Raw genomic sequence first — 14,507 nt, forward strand, 5'->3', positions numbered from 1 at the left:
ATTGCACCTCAAAGGCAGGTTAGTGCTGCCTCTTTCTCCTGTGATACTGGATGACCTCATCTTCAGTCAGTAGGAGAGCTCCCACACGGCCCCATACCTGGAGGAAGTCAGATCCCAATTATGGATCTAGGAGTCTCAGCTTGACATGTGGCCACGGACACAGGAAGAGAGGCCTTACATTGTTTCACAAATGCCTTCTCCAGGTGAGGGGGGAGAGGGTCCTAGCCGCAGAGAAGCACACGTGCAAGAGCCCTGTGGCAGGAGAGCATGTGGGGAGCCGAGGACAGGATGGCCCTGAGGCCAGAGAGTGGAAGTGAGGGTGAGGACGGGCCAACAGGAGGCCAGGAAGGCACACGGACAGACTGCGCAGTTGGAGGCCATGTTAGGGAAGCCTCTCTTTCAGAATGAAAAATGAAAGAAAAAAAAACAACGCACTAAAGGAGAGGCATGGAGGGAAGGCTTTATAACCCAATTTAAGCGGCATACGTGGGAAGGGAAACAGGCTTAGCAACTACTGGGGATCCTGCCTAACTGCTGCCAGGGCAGGTCTGGACAGGCTCCTTTTCCCTAAATGAGAGGCAACCTCTAGTTTCTACGAGGCCATTCCACTCTCCCTGGGGACCTCCAGTGCCTGCTTCATCCACCTGTTACCACGACAAACCGGTTCTGGACAGAGTCCACCCCACTGCCCTAAAGGCCCTGCTCTCTCTGGACAGGGGGCAGGAGCTACATGCTTTCTCCATCTGTCCGCCTTCCCTTTGTTTCACTCCCTCCTTCTTCCCCAAATCTTTACCCACACCTTGTGCTTGGACAGGACAGACTTTTGCATGACCCAGGCCACCCAAACGTTTTATTCCCGTCTCATTTTGCCATGAAGAAAAGGTCACGGAAATTATACTCCCGGCCGGAAGGAGCTGAGGTCCCATCGGCAGTTATTTGACAAGCCGACAGGTGCAGGAGGAAGTAAATATACACCAGCTCCCTTCCCCCAAGCCACCACATCTCTCTGTGCCGTGCTGGTCCGCGATTTAGGACTCCAGGCGGCTGTGTGTTGTCAGAGTTGATCGGGTGGGTTGAGGAAAGGGAGGAAGAGGAACAGAGGAGCAGCTGTCCTTCAGTGAGAAAGCCGGAGAAGCTGTGAAAGGCTCACCAGTATTAGCTCGGCATTTTCCACCTTTTCCCTTTCATTCCTGCCAACAGCATTGAGTAGATATATTTCTAATTGGAGAAGTACTATTTATTAAACAGTCAGGCACTAAAAAATATGTTTGCCAGAGAAGCCTTCACGGCAGAGAAATTACTATAACCAAATCTCTTAGTGTGAAGAAAAAGGCTTTGTCACGCAGATCCCGTTGGTTGTCACAATGTCCTGGGCACCTGGAGGGGCTCAGTGGTTCGGTGCCTGCCTTCGGCTCAGGTTGTGACCCCAGGGTCCCAGGATCAAGTCTCACATCAGGCTCCCTGCATGGAGCCTGCTTCTCCCTCTGCCTGTGTCTCTGCCTCTCTCTGTCTCTCATGAATAAATAAGTAAAATCTTAAAAAAAAAAAAATTATGATGTCCTCTGCGACTGTTATTTAATTTAACTTATTTAAGTAAACTGAAGGTCTGGGTCTGTAAACTGAAGGTTTGGGGGTCTAAGGCCAAGGAAGGCTCCATCTCCTACCCTGCATCTGTCCATAGAGCCCCGTTTAGTGACATGTATGGGGAGTTACTAAATTAAGGATTATGAACCAAGAAGATAAAAAATATATATTATGCTTAACTTGCCTCGGGGAGCATGTACATATGAAAAGTGATTACAATTTAAAGATGCCAGATTCAGACAAATCCAGAAAATAATCCAGGGCTTCAGGACAATATTAATGGATGAGCTGATGTGGAAAGACCTATCCCCCTTACTCGAAACATTTAGACCTGCTAAATAATACAAAATTTTTTCAAAATGTTAATATTGACGTTTAGCAGGGAAATCCCGGGTGCCAGAAATAAAGAAAAAGAATCGTTCAACAAACGAGCACGCTTACGAGACTAGGTGGGCCTGGAGCAAGAGCTCATGCCAAAGAGCTTCTGGATGTATCCCGAGCGGATGCAAGGGCTGGGGGCAGGAGTTTAACAGGGATGGATAAGGCACTGGAACAGAGCTCTCTGCACAAAGCTGAGCACACAAAGAGCTGCCCTGCCCCCAAATCAAAGATAAAAATTCCAGCCTGGGAAAGAAGCAAGGAAGCTCCATTCCAGGCCCAGAGCGAGATGAATCACCCATAAAAATTGTAAACTCCAGGCCTAAGCAAGCCAGAATTCACTATTTTATGGTGAAGGAACCCCTCAACTGAGAAATGAACAGGAAAACTAATCCCATAGAAACTCAGGGGGTCCTGGCAGCGGCAAACATACAACCACCCTGCAAGGACGCAGACAGGCCAGCATGCCTGGGGCTGTGATCCTTGCACGGAAAATCACCTCCGACGAAGAGGAGCTAATGACAAAGTTACAGACCCCGTAAGAAACAAACTACCGTGAAGGAATGTCCACAAATGCAACCAACTAAATGATCTGCAGTTCAAGAAACAGAGATAAGAGAATGATTTAAAGTACTGCAAAACTAGGATATTGAAGACATTAAAGGGGAGGAAAGAATAGATACCAAAGCCAGAACAGGATATTATTAGAAGGAAAAAAGTCAGAAGGCTCTGGAAAAAAAAAAAAAAGTATAAAAAAAATAGAAGTTTGGAAAAGAATCAAATAACAAATAGTGAAATTTAAAACTGAAACTTCAGTATACGGATGAAACAACTGAAGAACAAAATAGTAAACTAGAAGAAATTTCCTATTTATGGAAATTAGCGTTAGAAAATGAAGGGGAGATGAAAAGAGAAAAATGCCTGAAAAATTTCAAAAATAAAGATGTATTCTCAAAAAAAAAAAAAAGAAAAAAAGATGTATTCTCAGGCTAAGCAAGCAGACCAGATTCTGAGCAACGTAAATAAAAGTAAATTCAGCCCAGACACACTGAAATGCATATCATTATAGAATATGAAAAGCACAGGAAAATATTAAAAGCCACCAGAGACAAGGCAAGCCATTAGACGGACAGCAGACTTCACATCAGCCATAAGATACTCCAGAAGACAACAACATCGTACCATCAAGGTGGTGAAGGAATACTATGTCCCCTTGGAAGAAATACACGAAGGGTAAGAAAAAACATAAATGATGAAGGATGAAATGTATTATCCCTCTTGTACAAGTTTTTCAAGTCTATTTCCATTTGTGTGCGTGTGGCGAGAACATTTAAGACCTACTCTCTTAACAGTTTCCAAGTATACAAGTATACGCTCCAAGTCATCCCCGTGCTGTGCATTACATCTCCAGAACACACTCATCTTATAACTGGAAGTCTGTACCTTTTGACCAACCTTTTCCCCATTTCTCCCACCTCCCAGCCCCCAAGCCCCAGCAACCTACCAGTCTACTACTGTGTCTCTGTGAATTTGGCTTTTTTAGATTGCACAAATAAATGTGACATGACGCGATATATATATATATATATATATATATATATATTTTTTTTTTTAGAAAGAGAAAGCACGAGCGAGCACAGGAGGGGGAAGAAGGAGAGAGAGGTTTTTTTTTTTAATTTTATTTATTTATTCATGGGAGACACAGATAGAGAGGCAGAGACGTAGGCAGAGGGAGAAGCGGGCTCCATGCACCGGGAGCCCGATGCGGGACTCGATCCTGGGACTCCAGGACCACACCCTGGGCCAAAGGCAGGCGCCAAACCGCTGAGCCACCCAGGGATCCCAGGAGAGAGAGTCTTAAGCAGACTCCACACTGAGCCCAATGCGGGATTCAATCCCACCACCCCAAAATCACAACCTGAGTTGAAACCAAGAGTCATACGCTCAAATGACTGCACCACCCAGGCACCCAGAGACGTGACATGTATTTTAACAACAAGCTACCTCCAGCAGAAGAAAGTATGTTCAGGACCAAAGATAACATGCTGCATTTAATCCTTCAAATCCTGTATCAGTGAACACCACCTGACTTTCCCCCATGACACTCTTCCTGTTACTCAGAATAGCAATTAAACAGTTCTTTATTGGGACTTCATTAAGATAAAAGCTTCTGCACAGCAAAAGAAAAGAGTCAGCAAAACCAAAAGACAACCTACAGAATGGGAGAAGATATTTGCAAAAGATACGCCAGATAAAGGGCTAGTATCCAAAATCTGTAAAGAATTTACCAAACCCAATACCCAAAGAATAAATAATCCAATCAAGAAATGGGCAGAGGACACGAACAGACATTTCTCCAAAGAAGAGGTACAAATGGCCAACAGACACATGAAAAAATGCCCAACGTCACTCGGCATCAGGGAAATACAAATCAAAGCCACAATGAGCTACCACTTCACACCGGTCAGAATGGCTACAATTAAAAAAGTCGGGAAATGACAGATGTTGGTGAGGATGTGGAGAAAGGGGAACCCTGTCCTGCACTGTTGGTGGGAATGCAAGCTGGTGCAGCCACTCTGTATGGAGGTTCCTTAAAAAGTTGAAAATAGAGCTACCCTGTGTTTCAGCGATTGCACTACTATTTACCCCAAAGATACAAACGTAGTGATCTGAGGGGTACCTGCACCCCAAAGTTCAGAGCAGCAATGTCCACAATAGCCAGACTATGGAACGAGCCCAGATGTCGATCAACAGATGAATGAATAAGCAAGAAGTGGTGTATATATACACAATGGGATACTCCTCAGCTATCAAAAAACCTGAAATCTTGCATTTGCAATGATATGGATGGAACTAGAGGATATTATGCTAAAGGAAATAAGTCAACCAGAGAAAGACAATTATCATATGATCTCACTCAGATGTGATTTACGAAACAAAACAGAGGATCATAGGGGAAGAGAGGGAAAATTAAAGCAAGACAAAATCAGAGGGGGAGACAAACTATAAGAGAGTCTTAATCACAGGAAACAAACTGAAGGTCCTTGAAGGGGACAGGGTGGGAGATGGGGTAACTGAGTGATGGACAGTAAGGAGGGCACGTGATGGGATGAGCACTGGGTGTTATATAAGACTGATGAGTCACTGACCTCTACCTCTGAAACCAATAATACATTACATGTTAATTAATTGAATTTAAATTTTAAAAACTTACAATGAGAAAAAAAAAAAAAACAATTCTTTAATCAGATGATTAAATTATGCTATGCCTTTTTTCTTATTATGGCAGCCCTGGTACTCCTTACCAGGTACTACTTTCAGTTCTGGCATTTCTAGCACATTCTAAGGTAGGAAAGGATGAGTCTAGAATTTTGATCCTTTGGCAGAAATATCTGGAGCAGGAGGAGGGACAAACCTCAGGAAAGCCCATGAAAAGCCAGCTCTCTCTTCTCCGAGGGGTCCTGCCCAGGTGGTCAAGCCACTCCTCCTGACCCCATCTTCCCAAAACTCCCTGGGGGTCACAGCTGTTTCCACTCCCACGGGGGAGAAAAGCCCAAACCAAGATGCCACTGGAGCTTGAGAAGAGCGCTATGACTTCTCTGCACGCTAGAAGGAAGGAACAAGATGAAGGAAAAGAACAGATGAGGATCACAGACCATGTGCCCGGAGCCAGGGATGAAAGGCAGGCAAGTGAAGCGGGTCAGGCGTCACACCAGAGAGTGGTGGCAGCGGCGGCGGCCAAGGCTAGGTACAAGCCCAGCTCCGCCAGACGTCCTCCTCATTCTAGAAAACCTGCAAATCTTGGTTCTTCTTCTTTTTTTTAAGATTTTATTAATTTATTTTATTTTTTTTGGGGGGGGGGTGTATTGATTTATGGTAGTCACACAGAGAGAGAGACAGAGACACAGGCAGAGGGAGAAGCAGGCTCCATGCACCGGGAGCCCGACGTGGGATTCGATCCCGGGTCTCCATGATCGCACCCTGGGCCAAAGGCAGGCACCAAACCGCTGCGCAACCCAGGGATCCCTTATTAATTTATTTTAAAGAAAGAGCGCGAGCAGGGGGAGGAGCAGAGAGAAGGAGAAGCAGACTCTACACTGAGCAGGGCTCCATCTCACAACCTGAGCTGAAATCAAGAGTCCAGATGTTCAACCAACTGAACTGCCCAGGTGCCCCCATCCTTGGTCAAATCTTCTAGTATTTTTAAATGCAGGTAACTAATATGCAATGCCATTAAAATTTAGAAAAGCAAACCAAGCACACACAGGCCGGATCAGACCCAGGAAGAGCCACCTTTCGCCGTTCTCCCCAGGAGCAGTGGGGACCTCTGAGACCTGGGGCACCACACCCGCTCGCCACTGCCTGGCCCTGGGGAGGTAAACCCCAGCCTGTCTCACTGAGCCGCAGAGGGACCCCCAGACGTGGCACCCAGCTTGGAGGAGAGATTTGCCTAACTTAGCCCTGATGCTTCCTTCGAAACACCCATTCTTCACTAGATTTCCTGTCCCGCGGGTCTTTCAGAGTGCCTGTGCTCACTGTGAGGACTGTCACTGTCTACAACCGGGTCTGCCTTCTAGGGCTCAGAGAAGGACTCTGGAAAAGTGGTGGGTGATAGCCTTGAATATTTGGATGCTGAGCTCCCAGAGCCAATCCTTCATCCTCTCCGGGCTTTCAGTCTAGCATATCTTACAGTCATGGTCCTTGGAGAAATGACTGTGGAGACACACCCTGTCCGTCTGGAGACAGGACTCAATCAGAGGGCAGGGGTGAAAAAGCAGCAGACAGGATCATGATTCTTGATGAACCGAAGAAAGTTTTGGCTAAGATGCTGTTACACCAGGTAAGAAGCAAAACTCCAATAATAGGACACTTGGCACCGAGACTCAGCTGAAGGGGCCTTGGAGACAGGACCAGAGTGATAGTGGGACCAGCAGGACCAGTAGCCACCTGTGGCCAGGAGGAAGCGAAACCCAGCAAATGGTGACGCCGGGCCTTTTCACAGTTAAAGAACTTAAAATCATTTTTGTCCTTAAACCTCTTTCTTGTTTTATTTTATTTTCCTACCATTGGGTCAGTTCCCAAACAGTAAGGGAAGATCTAGAGGAGCTTCAAGGAGAATATACAGAGGATCTGGGAAGATTAAGGAGGACATACATGGCCACCATAAAAACACCACCGCGTCCCAACCACCCAGCCCAACCCAGGGCTGGATGCTGTTGAGGCTGCTGAAGATGAGCTGAGGAGCTGGGCAGGTTTGCGGGCTTAGAAACAGCGCTCTTCCTCCCTGGCGGCAGCCAAGTGACCCAGGAATCAAAAATGCCACCATAAAGTGAAAGGGCCTGGATCTGAGTCCCCTGCCAAGGGAAGCAGCTCAACCCTCAACAGATTTTATACAAGTAAGATATAAGCTCTGATGGTGCTGAGCCACCGAGATTGGGGGACTGTGACAGTAGCATGGGCCTAACATCGTCCTTAGGCAAAGCACCTTGAGGATGGGCTTGGTTTGGGGACGGGTCTTACCTTCTAACTGGACTCTGGGAAAGCATCTGTGCTGTTGTGTGATTTTGGATGGGGAAAAGCAAGCACCGTGTCACTGGGAATGCAAACTCTGAAAGCAGTTTGTCTGGATTCTTGCCCCAAGGCTGCCCCTTACTAGTTGTGTCATCTCGGATAAGCTGTGTAAAGTGTCGGTTTCCTCCTCTGGCAAGGCTCACGGCTACCATAGAGACCTCAAAAGACTGTCATGGGATTCCAATGAGATAATCCATATGGTGCAAGGCATTTCGTACAGTGCCTGACACTTGGTAAGAACCTAAGTCTTGGGAACACCTGGGTGGCTCGGCGGTTGAGTATCTGCCTTTGGCTCAGGGCGTGTTTCTGGAGACCCAGGGTCGAGTCCCACATCGGGCTCCCTGCAGGGAGCCTGCTTCTCCCTCTGCCTGAGTCTCTGCCTTTGTTTCTCATGAATAAATAAATAAAATCTTTAAAAAAATGAACCTAAGGCTTAGCTGTTTCTTACCTAGTAACTCTCCTGGGGCCTGATATTCCAAAGCCTGACTAACATTGAATGTAGAGATGAGGAAGAAAGAGTTGGAAGTTACCACTCATTGTCACAAACATTTATGGGAACATTTGCAAGACTGGAAAGAAACCAGCCCTACAGAGGTTGCCTTAGGGAAGCTGGAGGCTATGACCCCTCACACACACCCCCCAACAAGTACACGATGGCAGAGTCCTGTTCACCAACCCTGCTTCCTCTTCTTCCGGGGCACAGCTAACCTAGTTTCCAGCCTCCTTGTGAGGACTCTGTTGGTTGATAAAACGCAGGAGCCGAAGAGGCCAAGGCCACTAAGTCCTGGCCCCTCAGCTCCTCCTATGAGCCATCATCCGGACGCAATGACCATAAAAACCACATGTGGAAGATGAAGAAGTAGAGGGTGGACAGAGCCTGGGTCCTTGAGCCCCTGCTTGGAAGACAGGTGGCCACTGACCAGGAGCTTCATCTAGATTTAGAGGAACAGGAACTAAACTTCCATCATGACATACTTTTGGATTTGTGTGCTGTGGCAGTTAGATATTCCTGCTCTCTGATAATCTGTCAAATATTTTCTGATTCAAGTACCTGACTTACAGGGGGGGGGAGAAAGTCGTACCTTGAAAACACAGATTTCCATTTCATTTTGTCAAGGTAAGTTTGTGTAAATACAAAAACAACCAATAATACGCTTGTCCGCTTGTCCCCAAGGACCTCGGTCACCCTACACAAGGGCAAAGTCTACATTGTCCCGCCCGCCCGCTCCCTCCCGGAACGTCTGGGCGTTCACTTCCTGACAACATGGTCTTAATGTAGAAAACAGTGCTGAGTGTCAGACAGGCAGGAAAACAAATGAGCTCCGATCATCATAGCTCCCTACAGCCTTGCAACAGCTCATGCCCTCACACGTAGCGGCAGGGGGACGGAACTGGGTCATCACCAATCACACTACACACAAAGTCTGCTCCCGCCCTGCCCCCCAAATACGCCTTCCCCTTTCTGTGGGCGACGTTTTCTTGCTACTCCATTCTCCCGCCCTTAAATACCCAACAGAAGGACTCTTGGTCACTCACCCGATGCACGGATTGGTCTGGTACCTTGGCGCTGTGTAGGAGAAAGGGGAGATGTTCTTGTCTACAAAAGACCCAAACCCCAACCGAAAGTTGCTGGTGAGCTTCCCCATCTCCTCAGCGAGTTTGGTACCCAGGTTCCGGATGTTGTCCAAGTCGTCCTTCATGGACAGGGAGAGGTCCATCAGGTAGTACAAGTCCACGGGATAATCCTCCACCTGTCGAACCTGCAGCTGGAAAGTAGTCTTGTCACCTGTGCCAACAGAGAGGCCGTATACAGGAGAGGTCATCCAACCTGCTGGGGGCTGAAGGGATGGATTTCACTTTCAAAGCTGGGCCCCTCTTGCCTTTTTTTTTTTTTTTTTTTTTTTTTTTTTAGTGCCTTTTGGCAGAGGTATTTTTTTCTGGGAAGTACAGTAACTGAAGGGAACGTGGTGCTGAGGGGGACGTTATAGGTTCTCCTTCCAAATACTTAGCTCAGGTTTTTAAGGGGACTCTTTAACAACTCATCTCCCCAGTGGTATTCTGATGGGAGTGTGACCAGGAGGAGACTGGAGGGGGGGAAATGAAATAGAAAAGAGGGAATAAACAAAAGGAGATATGTGCATGAGTAAGAACTGAGGTGGGAAGAAAGAGGAACAAGGCGGTGAGACACACAGTTACTTAAAATACCCCTTAAAAGGGCAAAAATATTTATGCTTCTGGACACCTGAGTGACTCAGCGGTTGAGCGTCTGCCTTTGGCTTAGGGCGTGACCCTGGGGTCCGGGGATTAAGTCCTGCATCGGGCTCCCTGTGCAAAGCCTGCTTCTCCCTCTGCCTGTGTCTCTGCCTCTCTCCGTGTGTCTCTCACAAATAAATAAAATCTTAAAAGAAAAAAATTTTATGCTTCTGCCACATTTTCTTTTTTTTTCTTTTTTTTTCACATTTTCTATTCTATTTCTATTTCACCTTTTTCTATTTCACTTATGGACAATAGTACTTAGTTCTTGGGCATCCGTGACATTTTGGGATAGCAGAGATATGAATCCTTATCATCAGAAGGTATATGCATAAATACAGGAAGACAGATTCCAAATGTTAGCACCATCAACATGAAGGGGGAAAAAAGAAAGAAAGAAAAAAAGAAACGCTACAGGGTTTGTCTACCAGCTACAAGAAAGAGAAAATAAAAAAAAAAAAGAGAGAGAAAATAACTTGTGGTTCCACAGGAACAGGGCAGAGGAGAAGGAGGAATGAATTCAGAGGGAAATAAATGAAAAGTCGGTGCCTGGGAGGCGTGGCCTTGCAGGGTCACCTCCCAGGGTTTACAGAAAGGCCCAAGTCAGCGCAACAACCGGAGGACTCATGCCAGGATGATGATCCTAAATCATTTCATAAGCTCTAAAAACACATCATCTGGAACCAACTGCAAGAAGCAACCATACCAGGCAATTCTATCTGCCGTTGGGCTTGTTCATTTTTCAGAGGCACCAACATGCCCTTAAACTCTCTCTGCCGAGGAGCTGCACCCACATTTGAAATCTGGACACACGCGTTGGGTGTTCAGAGGTGCCACAGTGAGGCTGGCTCCCCCACCCCAAGGGTCCTCACCGGGTCTGCTGGCGGCCACCCCCCAGGGAAGCAAACCTGTCCTCCAGCGGACAGCCGGCCCGAACCTGCAGGGGAGGGAGCCCAACCGCAGGGGCTCCCTGCCCTCCTCCCACCCCACAGAGGCCCGCTGCACTGACGGGACCACGGAGACCCCAGTGATCAAACGGCCTCAGTCCAGGTTCCACCTCCGGAGGTGACCCCGGGAGCATCCGGAGCCGCGGCGGCCCGGGTTCCCCGCCGCTGATGAAGGCCCCGGCGCTCAGGCCCTGCTGCCTCACGAAGGCCAATGATTATGATTATTTGTTGCCTGAGTGACAGCCCGGCCGCTTCCCCAGACTTGTCTCGGCCGCTCCCTCCCGGACACCGCGCGGTGCCGGCTTTTAAAAACCACCAGAACCTGACTCAAGCACAGGAATGTTGGAGCTTTCTTCCAGAAGGAATTCTGGGCTGCCGCGAGGGCGGCCTCTGGTTCCCATCAGGCGGACGCTCCGTCTGGGCGCTGCGCCCCTCCCAGGCCTGGATGACACATCGGGCGGGCGGGAGGAGAGGCGCGGCCCAGGCCCCAGGGGGTGCAGCCTGCAATCCGCACTCTGTCCAACCCCGTGACCTCTTCGTGGGGTCGCCTGTGCCCTTCCCCCCTAGTTCCCGACTACATCTTCTTTTTTTTTTTTAGATTTTTTTTTTAATTTTTATTTATTTATGATAGTCACACACACAGAGAGAGAGAGAGAGAGAGAGACAGAGACAGAGACACAGGCAGAGGGAGAAGCAGGCTCCATGCACCAGGAGCCCGACGTGGGATTCGATCCCGGGTCTCCAGGATCGCGCCCTGGGCCAAAGGCAGGCGCTAAACCGCTGCGCCACCCAGGGATCCCGACTACATCTTCTTTAATGCAGACCCACTTCTGCCTTTTTGTGGTAGAAGCATCTGGGCACTTCAGGACCAGGGCAGGGCTTGCACCTGGAGAGGGATCTGTGGGAGGGAAGAGGCTGCGAGGCTTGGAGAAGGACAGCTGGGCTGGAACTCTGGTCACCAAGAACTGGGGAGACCTTGGGCTCCTCTAAACTTGCTATTCACGCTCTGGATCCGGGAAATGGGAGGATGTTCTCTACTACGGAGATCAAAGGAGACAACGTCTGCTAACACCTTTACAGGAAGAGAAAAGCTTCCACCTGGGTGCCTCCAAAAGTCTGTTGTTGTTTTATTTAAAGATTTTATTTATTTATTCATGAGAGACACAGAGAGAGAGGCAGAGACACAGGTGGAGGGAGAAGCAGGCTCCACGCAGGGAGCCCGACACGGGACTCGATCCTGGGTCTCCAGGATCACGCCCTGGGCTGAAGGCCGTGTTAAACCACTAAGCCACCAGGGCTGCCCCCAAAAGTCAGTTATTAGAGCAATTTCCTGTAGGGATAAAAAGGGAGACAGAAAATTCTGCCGGAAACTTGTGTGTGAATGGCTACGGCCTTGGGCATTAAATGTAACTCCACATTTTCCAGACGTGAGGGCAAAAAGGGAAACAAGGTGTGACACACAAGTTTGTATGTGCTCAGCAGGTTTCTACTCTGAAGTGAGAAAGGTCCTGGCATCAAATTCTAAGAGAAATTGGTTACTGAAAAAGCACACATACCCCTCCCCGTTCAGGGGCTGCAAATGCAAAAAAAGAAGTATTTTGGGTTTTTTTTTTTTTTTTTTAAGATTTTATTCATTCATGAGAGACACAGAGAGAGACACAGGCAGAGGGAGAAGCAGGCTCCACGCAGGGAGCCCAATGGGGGACTTGATCCTGGGTCTCCAGGACCATGCCCTGGGCCAAAGGCAGGTGCTTACCTGCTGAGCCACCCAGGGATCCCCCAAAAAAGAAGTATTTCTCCCAGTTTTCCAAAAAGGGAAGGGTGTAAGAAAGAGGGTAATATCATTTGCATTCAGAATGAGGGGTCAGTTCACTGTGACCTCAATTATATCTGATTTTATTTTTTAAAAATATTTTATTAACACAAATTAAAAAAAGATTGTATTTATCCATGAGAGACACAGAGGGAGAGGCAGAGACACAGGCAGAGGGAGAAGCAGGCTCCATGCAGGGAGCCCGATGAGGCACTCGATACTGGGACCCTGGGATCATGCCCTGAGCCAAAGGCAGACACTCAACCACTGAGCCATCCAGTCACCCAGGCGTCCCAACCTCTTGTGTTTTTAAGACTGATTTTTGTTCAAGTGTTCAGACACAGCAGTATTCCATCCACTAAAGACTCTTGCCACCCTTCAATAAATATAAGTAGTTTCTGATTCCTCAGAATTACCCTTCTGTGCCGAAAATTAACAGAAAGAAGGGACATGTTAAAATCAGCTACATTACAAACAGGACCTCCGCTGAGCGAGGAATTAGGGTCCAGGTGCACACCTTCTGACTGTCATCTAGCTCTTCTGTTTACTGTAGCAGAAGGTGAATCAGTATCCCAGAATTAAATCCAGACCTAGAACCAAAGAATTGGCTCCCTGGCCGAGGACAAGGCTGGTGTGCCGTAACGCACCCTACTCCTTACTCCAGAATTCAGACTCTTGACAGATGGAACCAAGGAAGGAACCGTGGAAAGACATGGTTGACCTCCACCAGTGTCTGCCCCCAAGCATTAGGCCTTGGCATTCCTAGTGTCCTTGAAAATAACCCTGTCTTGGGGCAGCCCCAGTGGCCCAGCAGCTTAGGGCCGCCTTCAGCCCAGGGAGTGGTCCTGGAGACCTGGGATCGAGTCCCATGTCGGGCTCCCTGGGTGGGGCTTGCTTGTCCCTCTGCCTGTGTCTCTGCCTCTCTCTCCCCCTCTGTGTCTCTCATGAATAAATAAATAAATAAAATCTTTAAGGAAAAAGAAAAGAACCCTGTCTTACTCCATTTGGGCTATTCTAACAAGTACCACAGACTGCGTGGAACTTTTAAGCAATAGAAATGCCTCTTGCACAGTCCTGAAGGCTCCAAGTAAGTCTAAGATCAAGATCCATGGTTGATTTCTGGTAAGAACCCTCTTCTGGGTTGTAGACTGCCAGCTTCTTGCTGTGTCCTCACACAGCAGGAGGGACAAGGGAGCCCTCTGGGGTCTTTTTTTTTTTTATTTATAGCACTAATCCATTCATGAGGGCTCTACCCTCATGACCTCATCACCTCCCAAAGACCCTCACACCTGCCGATACCATCACACTGGGGGTTAGGATTTCACTTTACACATGTTGGGGGGAAGGCACAAGCATCCTATGCATAGCCAACCTCTTCTCCATCCACCATCAAGTCTTTCTTAGACTTCTTAATAAGGTATGTGCTTCTTATCAGTCTGGGTGGCAGACGCAATACCTAAGTCAGGTAACTGGCTTTCTCCAAAGGAAGCTTGGAGGATGGGGCGGGGGGGGGGGGGGGGGGAGCAGCACAGGCAAAGGCTGGCAAGAAACCCATCTCAAAAGCAACCAATCACCTAGGTTAGTTAATAGCGCTGTACCAATGTCAACTGCCTGGTTTCAATAATGTACTTTGGTTATATGACATTATCAGCGAAAGCTGGGAAGGGTATATAAGAACACTATGGGGACGCCTGGGTGGCTCAGCAGTTGAGCATCTGCCTTTGGCCCAGGGCATGATGCCAGGGTCCTGGGATCGAGTCCCGCATCAGGCTCCCCTGGGGGAGCCTGCTTCTCCCTCTGCCTGTGTCTCTGCCTCTCCCTCTGCCTGTGTCTCTGCCTCTCCCTCTGTGTCTCTCACGAATAAATAAATAAATCTTAAAAACAAAAACAGAACACTATTACCTTTGCAACTTCTTGTGAGCCTACAATTATTTCAAAATAAAACGCTTTAATATGAAAAA

The 14,507-nt window shown here is 48.0% G+C and overlaps 1 protein-coding gene across 2 annotated transcripts in view; it reads right to left on the reverse strand.

Moving 5' to 3' along the window:
- Window positions 1-14,507, reverse strand: part of ITGB5 (integrin subunit beta 5) — a 117,248-nt gene that overhangs the window by 76,118 nt on the left and 26,623 nt on the right. For both annotated transcript variants that reach the window (XM_072725445.1, XM_072725450.1), the window contains exon 4: window positions 9,070-9,319. In XM_072725445.1, coding sequence (XP_072581546.1) covers window positions 9,070-9,319 — 250 coding nt within the window. The remainder of the gene's footprint in view (window positions 1-9,069; window positions 9,320-14,507) is intronic.

This window comes from Vulpes vulpes, chromosome 1, assembly GCF_048418805.1.
Source record: "Vulpes vulpes isolate BD-2025 chromosome 1, VulVul3, whole genome shotgun sequence".
Taxonomy (NCBI): domain Eukaryota; kingdom Metazoa; phylum Chordata; class Mammalia; order Carnivora; family Canidae; genus Vulpes; species Vulpes vulpes.